The sequence below is a fragment of the Gavia stellata genome, chromosome 12 (genome assembly GCF_030936135.1).
Source record: "Gavia stellata isolate bGavSte3 chromosome 12, bGavSte3.hap2, whole genome shotgun sequence".
In the NCBI taxonomy this organism is placed as follows: Eukaryota; Metazoa; Chordata; class Aves; order Gaviiformes; family Gaviidae; genus Gavia; species Gavia stellata.
In genome coordinates, this window is record NC_082605.1 from 3,577,861 (window position 1) to 3,590,500 (window position 12,640).

At 37.6% G+C, this 12,640-nt stretch overlaps 1 protein-coding gene across 1 annotated transcript in view; it reads right to left on the reverse strand.

Moving 5' to 3' along the window:
* SYN2 (synapsin II) overlaps positions 1–12,640 on the reverse strand; it is a 185,932-nt gene that overhangs the window by 39,641 nt on the left and 133,651 nt on the right. Inside the window, exons 6-8 of the mRNA XM_059823221.1 lie at positions 7,961–8,023; positions 5,393–5,535; positions 43–117 (exon numbers count right to left, since the gene is read on the reverse strand). Of these exons, the coding sequence (XP_059679204.1) occupies positions 43–117; positions 5,393–5,535; positions 7,961–8,023 (281 nt within the window). The remainder of the gene's footprint in view (positions 1–42; positions 118–5,392; positions 5,536–7,960; positions 8,024–12,640) is intronic.

The following is a 12,640-nucleotide window of genomic DNA, read 5'->3' on the forward strand; positions in this document are numbered from 1 at the left end:
TTCTTTTTTTTTTAATTACCTTTTACATGAGATTCAACTTACTTATCTGACATAGCAATTTGTTCCAACATTGCAGAGCCCGTGTTTGTCTTCCAGTTTCCAGATATGGAAGTTCTCCTGAAAGGGGAAAAATATTAAAAAGGCAGCTAGTGGTTTTATATTTTCACTATCTCTTAAATTACTCGGATTTTCACGTGAATACTATAGCAGTATTTACACCTTTTTCATATCTGGCAGCTTATAACAGAACATCTAAAACACGAAGAATTCTGAAAGGCATCGCAATTGTTGGTAATACTCACTTCAGTGTAGGCATGTTATGAAGAATGACAGTGCTGTGAAATTTCTGTTCCCCATTTATTCATTTAAGATTTTTTTTTTAAAAAGACTATTATGATTAAATGAAAGTGTTAGCAATAAGTTATAAATGGATTGGATACCCTGTAACATACTATTACTGCAAATGTCAGGAGACTGAAGCTTCAGCTTCTTGTTTCAAATCCATACCACTGCAGAGTTAGGTCCCCATACTTGAAAATTAAAATATCTATGTTTTTAACATCTCTGAAGTGATCTCAGATCTCTTTTAGAGCTGGATTTTGGTTTCTCCTCCAGTTTTCACTCTTTGCTAGTTTACTAATACAATCAAAATGGCTGATGTCAGGGCTTGAGTATACCATCTTTTATTTAATCTCCAAGAAAAAAAAAATCATATAGTTTTTTCTCCTCAGACCTCAGGACTGCTACCAGGGCTGAGAAGATTACTGTTTTCTGAAACCTAAATACTGCACTGGGAATAGGCTAAGGATACAAATTATGAAGTGTTTCCAGTCAGTAAAATAATAGGAACATCTGTAATGTATTAAAAGTATATTAGGCAGCAGCTATAGTTCTCTCTCCATTTTTCTATTAACCTAATTACGAGGGTCAGTAGCAATTGTGGGGGAATGTTGGCTTTTCTATGGGAGTCTCATAAAGTTAGCTGCATTTTAAAGCATGAAGTTCTTCTAAGATGCCACGTTCTTTGCTGATGCGGGAGAAACTAGTGAAAGGGGAAGGTGCACGTTGAGTGCTGTGTGTAAGGTAACTTTGCCCAGTAATAAGGCCATTTTGTGATTTCTGCTTCATTTTTTAAAGTTATATTTATATATATGTGTGTACATACAAATGAAAACTTTTAAGTTCGTTACTACTCTACACACATACTCTGCGTCAGAGAGATAATACTTCTCACAAATCACAATTCAACTCTATTGCAGACTTCTCAAAAGCATTCGTTAGCATGTACAATGTAAGATGTCTTTTAGGAAGCAAGATGTGACCAATTCAGAAAAAAACAGAAAAGAAGACTTGTCCTAAAGACTTTTAGCAAGTATTTAGTTCGAGATCCTCAGCTGCACTGATGTAATCTCAGCACCACCGACTAGAAGAGAAAAGGTGGTTTGCTTTAAGCCATGCTTTGAGTCCACAGCGTGCGGGGTCCCCTGTTGAACCTGAAGAAGTCTCAAGCCTGGCTGGCTGTAATGATGCACCTGACGACCAGGTGAGGACTGAGAGGAATGCTACAGACACAGACCTAACTGGTGTCATCTCAATAGCTTGTGAGCTGCAGCCGTCGGTGCTAGGTCTGTCACACAGAACTCCGAAGCAACAGGGCTGTTCCATTAGACCATGGCTAAGTGACACAAAAGTCCCCGACCAGACCGCCTGGCACTTTAAACCTTAGGTATGATTTCTGTGATTCACATGTGATTTCTTCTACTGAAATATGTAGGTTTCCCACCCTTCTTCACTTCCGTTCTGATAATTGCTAAGGCTCTTTCACATTGTTATTTCCTCCTCTTTTACTAAATACTGAATACAGAAAACAACTCCTAACACTTTTGAGTGCTTTACACTTAGGCTTAACATGTTTTCATTTGATCTGCTCTTCGTAAACAAGGAAGAACTGTTTTAAAATTGGGGAACAAGGAATTATGATTAGTATAAACAATTCATAGTAACTTGAGCTTCCCCGTTTCAAACACCTTTCTGCTTCATTTAGTACCATTTAAAGTACGCAATCCAAATTGTCTGGACAGGGACTTGTCATCAGAAAAACATGTAGAAATGTCTACCTACAATTCTTGTGTAGATAGCCTGCTTAGTGGTTTGATTCTATAGCACTGTCTTTCTTTGATGTGCTCTACTTTTGTTTTATTGACCTTTTGATCAAAGTACATTCAGTTATGGATTCAGAGTATTGCTTTTGGAGAAGAGATTTAGATGTAGTGGTTTTGTATTTCTGTTTTTCTTCATTGGATGTGACCCTTTTAACTCTATTTCCTTGAAGTCAGATGAATTCTGTAATGGTACCAAGTGTAGTTAAGTATGCGTCACAAAACGTTTTGAGGAGCTGTGGTATTTAGAGGGACCCAATGTTGCATTTTGGCTATAATCTTTACTGACAGATGATAAGCACCAGTGTTTTGTGAGTCATGGATCCACTTATACCACAATTTCCCACAGAATTATAAAACTGAAGCTCTTAATAACTCTCTTTAAACTACAAAAACAAATGTTCAGCTGGTATTTTTTGTGGTGGCTCTCTAAGTACTCTGTTCCTGTGTCAGAGAACAAAATGAGAACCAGCTGTGAAACAATATTCTACTGACATAATGTATATGCATGCATATGAAGAATTTTTCAGACATTTGGTAAATCTTTTCCTTTTCATGATGCTTTGTTACAATGGATCGGTATTTCATTTTTTTGTGTGATTTAACTGTATGAAAGAATCTAGAGAACAAATGATTGCTAGGCTTTTAGCATTTGGATGAACCCGTAGTTTCTGAGTAGAAACTTAAAAATAAATGAAAGGTAGGAGGAACAGGCTGTCACTTTAACTTATTTTTGCTGTCCCTTAGGCCAACTGCTTCTTTTGTGAAGAAGAAACATGTATGTTTGAAAATTATAAATTTACCATGGCTGACTCTTCCAAAATTATTCTAGAGACTGAACAGCATTGAAATTTCAAGTCAAAGAAAAAAATGTAGGGCTCTCTCCTATGAAATGCAGTGGTCCTATTTCTACCATAAGCAATGAACCATCAAGTTGCTAATAACTGCATCTGACTGCTGGTATCTGGCGGTGTGTCATAACCATTAAGAGTTGGGCTTTATTCCTAAGACTCTGCCACTCAGGAGTTGTAAGACAGAGACAAATCAACTGTGTTTATAACAAACAACAGAGGAGGGGAGAGATGGGTAGCACAACACAAGAAATCTGCCTGTCAAAGCACCAACAAGAGAGAAAAGTACTATCCTAGCCTCAAAGAGACAGGAGTGGTTGTATGAAAAGGTCTGAAATATAGAAAGAAGGCTGACCGGCGACTGGAAGTAGAGGGAGAACAGGGCTGTTGAATAGCACCGGGTAGAATAAAAAGGGCAAGGGAGAGCCTGGGGCAATAAAAAAGGCTAGGTATAAGGGGTAAGGACTAAGAGGCAGGAAGGTGGAAGTGCTCTGGGAAAGCGGTGGGACTGGACCAACAAATGGTTTGGAGAGATATGAGAGAGGTGACCTTGGGGTGTAGGAGTATGGTGCTATTAAAAGAAGTAGGATGGATGTCTCCAGATATGGGGCTAAACAAGGAGAAGTCAACAGTCTGGAACACCAATGTAAGACAAACAAGCAGAACTGGAATTAACTTCCCTGGAGAAGTCAGGGGCTAAAAGCTGTATCATTCAGAAGCATTTGTTTATGATTCTTACTGCCTACAGGGAGAGGCGGGGTAGGCCCAACACACCTGAAATTCTGTAGGGAGCGTGAATTACAGAGTTTCTGTCCTGCATCACGAAGAACACTGAGTCACCAACAAAGGATTCCCGAAACCTCTCAATCCTCACAAGCTATTTGAGTGTTCTGCCTTGCTCACTGTGTACAACTCAGATTTCCAACACAGTTTTTGTAAAATTTAGATAGTTGTGGGTTCAAAATAAAGCAGAAGGATTGAGTGTCCACACTGCTGGATGGACCTGACCTACGGGAACAGTATTTCCACCCAGTTCTGTGTTGTGCTTTCCTGAGGCCCCTCAGCTGTACAGTGAGAGGCAGATGGACTACTGCATTGTTCTTGAAAGGCCTAATCTTTGATGTTCTTTCTCAAATACCCCTTCAAGTCATATGTCAGGAAAGGCCAGCAGTTACTCATACATTTGATCTTGTGACAGTAATGTCTTAGGGGACAAGTGGCCTTCCAATATCAACCTAAGGAGATACGTTTTGCCCCTTCCCCCAGCCCTGGGCAAAAGGTTCTACTTTCTCATAGTGCTTGTTGGCCGTTCCTAAATTACTTGACGCTTAATGCTAACTCTGTCTTTAATATTATAAAACATTTTACCCATTTTCTTTAACCCAGCTCCAACTTTTTGCTTCTCTTAGTATTTATGGTTTGCTTGGAGTTCAAGTGTTTTCACTGATAAAGAACTTGACTGTACCATACAAATGTCAACATACAAGAAATCTCTGATCCCTCCAATGCTAGAGGAGTTCCTAGAGAAATATCTTTGCATGTGTATGTGGGTGTGCATATGTAAATGCATATGTGTATTTTTATCCATGTTTTGTTATATTTTTCCTGCCTCAGAATTGCAAGCATGAGGGAACAAATACATGAGATGATCTAACTTGTCTTAAAAATATGAACGAAATGAGTGTATGTCAGATTACGTTGCTTGATAATTGAAATAGAGTAAAAAGATACATAAATACAGTTACCATGGATCAACTACTACATGATAACCCGTTTTGCTGCTCCAGTTTAATGTTGTCTCTGAAACTGAAATGCCCTTTTAGCCTCTCGTATAGTCATGATCTTTAAACAAACACCTGGATTCTAAAATTAGAAAAGATCTTCATCCATATATGTGAAGGCCATTGCAAGATCAGACTTTTTCTTACGTGTCTTATGTTAAAAGGAGAGTACTTTGTTCCATTAAAGTGTTACAAATTAGGTTGATGCGAATGAATGCCATCTAAATATCCTTAGAGGGAGAAGAAAATTTGACGCTAAGTTGGTGAAAAGATACAAAGGAATCTGATTTAACCAGTCCTCTAGAAAAACAAATCCCCTTCCAACTGCTCCTTTCTTTAAATGAAAAAATAAACAAAGGTTAGCAGGAAAACCACTCTGGCAGGCTCACCTGTTGTCTTATTCTCCTCCTCCCAGTCACAATCAACTTAAAAAAACGTCTTGATAAGTCTAGAAAGTCTAAAATACTGTCTTTCCAGAGAGTATGACAATGGAGGCATGGAGTCACCACATCAGCTCAGAGACTCATCCAACAGTTTTAATCTTATTGGTGCTTATCAATTTTGAAACAAAAGGATGAAAGAAGATAAGGTTTTGGCTCACATGTATGCTTTGTAGTTACTGCCTATCTTTTGGATCCTGATGTCATATTTGGAGTCTATGAAGGGTTCAGTGGTGGCGTAGGTCTGAGTAAGTGCTACCACGCTGGCTATGTCCTGAAAATCGTAGTGGTTGTCTACCTTGATCTGTAGTCATCATACCACAAGTAAACAGCATATACAAAAGAAAAAAGAGCAATTAGGAATAAAATGTAGAATTCAGTTGCAAATGGCATTCATGAGAAGTATGGTTTTTGACAGCATCAGTTTATTAAAAAAACTATTGGATATTTTATCTGATTTCTAGATTCTGAAACATTCCTGCATTAAAGTATCTGGTTTTCTAGGCAAAATACTACCTGTTCACCTGTAGAAAGCAATTTGCAGACAGTGGAATTTTATTTTGCTTTTCAATTTTACTTTTTTTAAGTGGTGATTGTTAATTTTAGATCTGCAGGCTTTAGAATTTTTCAAGGTGTGATAGTATGCAACACTAATTGATATAGAATTCCCTTTGATTCTGTAAATAGCTCATGTAACCAATTGTCTATGGAGCCCACCATGTACTATCCCATCCTATATCTCCTGGGAGGGAGGAGATGAAGGGTCAGGATATCCTGACGAGTGCGCATTCTCATGGAGCACAGAGGGTTGGCTCAAGACAGTAGAACCAGTTTTTCTCATTTTTCCAGAGTCAGGCTTTCTAGGAGTAGGATTTCCTAGTTGTGGAACACTGTGTTAAGACAGTGAGTGGTACTAAACCTATCACCTTCAATATCTTGAAGTAAGAGGGAGGTGGAAAAGTGGGGAATATTGATTTAGGGGGAGAGGGAGAAGGAGCCTTTAGAGGACAGATGGAGGACAGAAGCATTACTTTTGGACAGGGAGGGCACATCTCTGTGCTTGACTTAAAGGAAGCTGGCTGAAGTGGGGAGAAAAAGTGACTCAGAAAAGAAGTCTTAGGACTAGTAGGAAGTGGGAGAGGGAAACTGGAACTCCAAAACACTGACCCAAAATACATTTCAGAATGGTGAGGAAAGGAGGCAGGGATTAGTATTCCTCATGTTATCTAATATTAGGAGAGTTTGCAACTCTTTGCAAGCCCAGCGTCTTTTTGGCTTCCACTGTCACCTGGTACTTAAAAGGGAACCCGTGGGCTGGAGTGCCACAGCTGTGAGAGGGGACTTGCATATTAAATGGGGTCTGGTGAACCTAAAAGAAGTCACAAGGCCTAAGTATTTGTTCTCAACTCTCAGATGGAGAACAATACAGGGTAATTTGCCGTTTAAGAGCCACAAAACCAGACACAATGCCTGGTTTCCACTTAGTTTCTGAAAACTTAATAGCATACACGAGTCTCATTATGACCAATGGAAACGCTACTCCTAGCAACGCCTTTAGGGAGGACTGGGGTACGAGGAGAACCTTTGTTTGGACTCTGATGGTAAGCATTTCACTACAAAAGACTGGAATTTAATCTTTAAGGATTTAAAATATTTTATAGCTAAAAAAAAATCTAGGTTTATTTCTAGAGATTTGATATGCTGAACATTTCTGTGTATTATTTCCCTTCTCTACAAATGAGGTGAATATTGAAAGTACCGTATAAGCATTCTAATACTTCACATATGCAATCCACAGAAACTGCAGTTGAAGCAATTAGTGGTTAATTCTGCTCTCAATTACACTGGCTGCCAGATTTCCACTAACTTACTAAGTACAAAATAAAGCAAAACAGTCATAGTCAAAAGAACATAACATACAATGTAATTTGCATAAATTACTGAATAAAACACAATTAAATCAATTTTCTATTTCTATTGCCAGTGGCAAATATTATGTTCATGGAGCTTTTGGAGAGTCAAAATGATAAATGTAACTATTGTCCGATGATTTGTTTTAAAATCTAAAGCACTTCAAGCACTGAGGTGTTTTCAGTGAGAGAAAGTGGTTAATCTGTAATGACTAGAAATTTTCACTGATATCAATGAAAGCGGGATTTAAATCATATCCCATTGAACCATCATTGTGAGATAAGTGATATCAAAACAACTGTACTCACCACTGAAATGCAATTACTTTGAAGAAAGAAAGCAGCAGTTACATAGTGGTATGAAACAATCACAGAGAATATATTAAGACAGGAAATGAAGAAAAGTTCAGTATCAAGCTGAAACTAATAAAGAACCAAGGCAAAACTTTCCTATATTCCCAGGTCCAAAAAGTTGGATTGTACAAACAGACCTTGACTCTTAAATAGTTTCACTGCAGTCAACTAAATCAATAAAGACGGTTCTGCTTCAAGAAAGCATCTCAGCACGTTTCGAAGAACGTCCTATATAGGACAACGCATAAACTGAAAAGGCATCAATGTGAAAATATATTATGCGTTTGAATCTTTTCCTAAAGAGAGGTGATTTCTTGAATAATATACAAGCAGAGATTTGCAAGGGTAGGGATCTGAGGCAGAATTTGGACAGTGAAAAGTTAAAATATCCAGGAACCAGAAGAACATGCATATTATTTTAGACAAACACCCGGCCTCCTAACATGCAGTAAGTAGCATCTGCACCTTTCCCATGCCTGAATGAGCATGTCCAATCTTCACCACAACAGGAAATGTTGGCATTGTTAGCTAAGGGGGAAAACAGAAAAGATGTATTAGAGAGAGCAACCATGAGTTCGATAATTAAGCTACGTCATTTATGAAAATTATTTAAACATGAGCATAATGCAGCCAAACCTGTTCTTGCCACGTGGTTATTTGAACTGTATTCGTCTATGTAAGACTATGTCTTCTGATGAATTGCTGTGTATGTTTTCCGAGTGCTGTTATTCCCAATACATACAAGTGGTGTACTTCTATCTTAACTTTTTTGTATGTCTTTCTTTTGACTTCACTTTTTAAACTGAATTTCTGCTATTTCCTATTTTGTGTTTTGCTACTGTGTTTTCTGACCCATAAACTCACACTCTCCAAGGTTATAATCATTAATGATGTCAAATTAATCACCTTTTTCCTTTTCCCCTTGATTTCCATCATTTAGCAAGGCTGTAAATTCTTTTTGTGACCACTTATGAAAGCAATGATGTCTTATTCACCAAAAAATCTTTCTTTAAAGGCAGATCCTAGCTTCTGTTACAGAATATCCAAGTTCTCTAGCAAAGGCTCCAGCTTCTGCATAGAATGCAAGTAATAATTCAGCCATTGACTAGGCAATCAAATAGGCAAAGGCATATGAATATGCTTTATTCAATCAAGTGATAATGGTTCTGTCTCTCAGAAAGTTCTGTGAATAACCAGGGTTTTTTCCATCATTCATTTGAAGAAGTTTTAGATCTCCCAGTCATGGGTACAGCTGTTACTTCTTTCTCTTTTTCTTTCACCTAAAATGTGCCTATATTGAACCTCTACCAACCAAGCATAAATACAAATACTTAGTAGAACAGGATTATAGCTAGAAATAAAAAACTGAACACCCTCAACATGTAATTAAACTGGGCAGCAGCAGGACAGTAAGTGTTACGGGGCCTGAAACCTTCATTTGGTACCAAATTTTAACGCAGTAAATACAATCAAAGGCAAAGCTGACGCTTTAGAAAATAAACTAAGAATTCTTAAAGATGAGAAATTTATTTTCCAAATACTTACAAAGGATTCTCAAGAGGTTAAATGGAGTTCACACATCTCACTGTGCTTTGCACAACGTTGCACAGAAAGACGCGCACACAAACAGGTATTTACATGGAAAATGTCATGGGATTGTAAATATTGATATTAAGATCAAGAGATAAAGAATAGGAAGGTCACGTGGCTTTTGGTAACATCCAAACTTACTTGTAGGGGTATAGAACTAATTAAAACTCACACACGCTTTCCCTAGATTTTAAACATTTATTTTCAATATGCTTTTAAGGATGCCTGCTTTAAAAATACTTTAACTGAAAGCCAAATCTGCACAAGAACAAGTGGGCATTCACTGCAAGGTACATAATCTTTATTACTTACTGTCAGATTCCCAGTACAATACACGAATCTCTTTTTTTTTTTTAAATGGACTTTCCTAACATGCATCCTGCTGCAATATTGTTTTGTTCTGATTTCTTTTTTTAAAACATATAAAGGACATTTAAGCAAACAAAACCAAGTTGCTTGTTTTTTGACAGAGTCTCACTTTCTGCTCTGCCTGATCAGAAGAAAAGGGTGGAATCTTTGGATCTACTCCTTTAACATACCAGACTTTCGAAGCCTGATGAAACTACAGGGTCCTACAGTTGTCATCGACGCAACACAGGCCATGGAAGTTTTTCATTGCTTTCTGCATCAAACTCAAAGCTATGTCTTTTCAGGAGAAAACCAGATTTGATTTAAAGACTTGCAGTTATGTAAAATTTACTGCAATCCTAGTTAAATTATTCCACTAGTTAAGTAAAGATGTTACATACATATCCTCTGCCAGGGCATCCTTGAGATTTGAAATCAAAGATTACCTTACTCTTACTGCTTTATATTACGTGCGTAACTGTAGCTGCCACATTTCAGTGCCTGTGTAAAGGCAACTTGTATTTTCTGCAGAACTTCTGTGTACTTAGGCTAACGCTGTAGGAACCAATAACTATGAATACTTTGAAAGTCTCTTATTTAACTCTTGTTTAGGATCCATTTCAAGGGATGGTCTTTAAATCCAAAATACATTGAATTGCTTTTTACAGATCTGTTTCAATCGAACCGATTTAAGTTAAGGCACGTAAGCACAAAAAAACCTGATTAGTTTCAAAATAGCCAAACGCACTTGTAAAAGCATTATACAGTAATGGTCACCTATGCTGCAATTTAAAAATAAAGTTCTTGCTAAACTGTAGGAATGCAAAGTCCTGTATCGTCAACATCTAGTCACTTACTTATTGCTTTCATAGTTTAAAACCAGCCACTTTTTTTCCCCCGATTTTTTTCTGGGGAGGACGGGGAACAAATCATTGCCCGACTCAAGATTCATAAAGGCAGCACCACATTTTGATGACTGAACTATAAACCACTGAACCGGGGTTTGTAATGGAAATGCTGGCAGACCTCTAACTATAGCAATACAAACGGCACTCCTGTAATTAAGAGCACCACGTATCTTCCCATGATTCCAAAGCTGTGGAATCCTCTGTGGGCCACAGGAACAAACACCAACTCAAACTGAAAAAAAAAAAAAAAGAAACTCTGCTTTCTCCTTCAGAAAAATGCGCTAACATCACTTAAAGCAACAGAGTTCATTTTGCTCTGGAGTCCGGTATCAAGATTTCATGCGGTACACCACAGCCCAGCACAGACAAAGAGAAGAGGTGGATGCAGGGGAAAAAGGCGCCCAATACTGCATTTCAAACATCAGACAGAAAAACAGCCAGGTAGCACAGAAGGCAGACAAATATTACGTTATCTCAGTGCCTCTCCTGTTTCTATCTATCACTGTCACAGGCCCATGAATCCAGGCCTGATGAAGTTGAAGTTATTTTGGTTTTTGAACAGCATTTCCTTTATTCCTGCTTTTACTTTGATTACCGGAGCTTTCCCTTTGTGCATGGGGACTAGACACGTGCCATCAGGCAGTCACTTCCCCACCGCCAACTGGTTTCCAGCTGTGCGTGGTACTGTTCTGTCAAGCAGTAATAAAGCCTGAAATTTCTTACCGAAATTATAGAAAACTTGATCTGAGTCCTCCCCCCACCTCTTCCCAATCTGCTCTTTTATGGTAATTTCTGGCTTATCAGAGCAGGCAGCCTCAAGACATTTCATACATTCGGGTAAACATTATGAACGATACAACTGTGATAGTAACAGCGAAAACTTACCAGCTCCACGGGTTTCCTTTTAATTTACGTTATAGTTACTTGGTAGAGAGATACCTTGAAAGAAGATCTAGCACGTATCAATGGATCCACTTTAAATGGAGCTGATACTAACAGGACTCATTGCATGTTTTCTTTGAAATGTATTGTTGGGGGGAAAGGCCATTTTACAAAACTATTGCTTATTTTTCAAAGGTTTTCTTAAATTCAGAAAAGTATAAATTCTACTGTGACAATTAAAAAATGAGGGAAGAAGATCAGAGAAGACCGACAAGAGAAATTACATTAAGAAATTTGGCAAGTTCATATGATAGAAATGGACTACACTGCATGAACCCTTGCACATACATACAATATACATGAAATACATCTGAATATTTAAAAAAAAAAAAATTAGGATAAACAGGACTTCTGTTATAACTTAAATCACAATGCAATAAACTATAGTTATTAATTAGAAAGAAAACAACATACATGTCAAGCATGCAATACAATTTTCTATAGTTCTATATGAATATGATTGGATTGGTAATAAATATTAGTAGCAACTGGAAAAACTGTCATGGCTCTTTGTAGGAACCCAGATACAAAACAGTTGAGATACATTACTGATATTTGCTAACTCGGTATCATTCATCAAAATAACGTCACTGAGTATTAAAATGTTTTATCAGCTCCTAAAAACAACAAAGACGGATTCAGTCTATACACTTTCATTTCTGTGGTTTTAAATTCTTACACTGTTATTTTAAATAAATGTGAAGTCTCAGTTCAACAGACCCTTAACTTATTCTAAGTTGCACGGCTCACTTCCGTGACTAGGACTAGGTGCTATTAGCAGTAGGTGCTACTTTGATCTGTGAACTTGAAGATGTGTGCCCTAGGAAAGCAAAAAGTAGATTACGTTTTGCCAATAAAAGGCTGTAGTAAAGAACCTTTTAGAGCAGAATCCTTTTAAAATCTGGACAACAGAAGTCAATTCCTAAGTTTCAAACTGAGAAATATTTAGCATGGAAGTTGCTTCACTGAAACGCCATGTTTTAACGGTTTCTGTCATATACTAATAGCACGAATTAAATTTACATACTAAATGACTAGTCAAATCTGATGGTTGTTACCACAGGGCACCTTCAAACTGGGCATTCACTCATCTTGACATGAGTCTTAATGAGTACAGCAGTAATACTTTAAAATCTCTTGGCAGACTGGGCACTTAGACGTCTAAGTGTTGGAAGTCTAGCCCTGTCTTGGTTAACTGCACCACGGAAGGGTTCAAGGACAGAGGAGAAGGAGGGATTAAATATTAGAAGTGATTAAATCTGTAATGGAAATACAACAGTATATATGGGTTTACAATGTGACCGTAATATCCTGTCTGAAGAATGTTCATGTTTTTAATAACATGTCTATCTTTTCC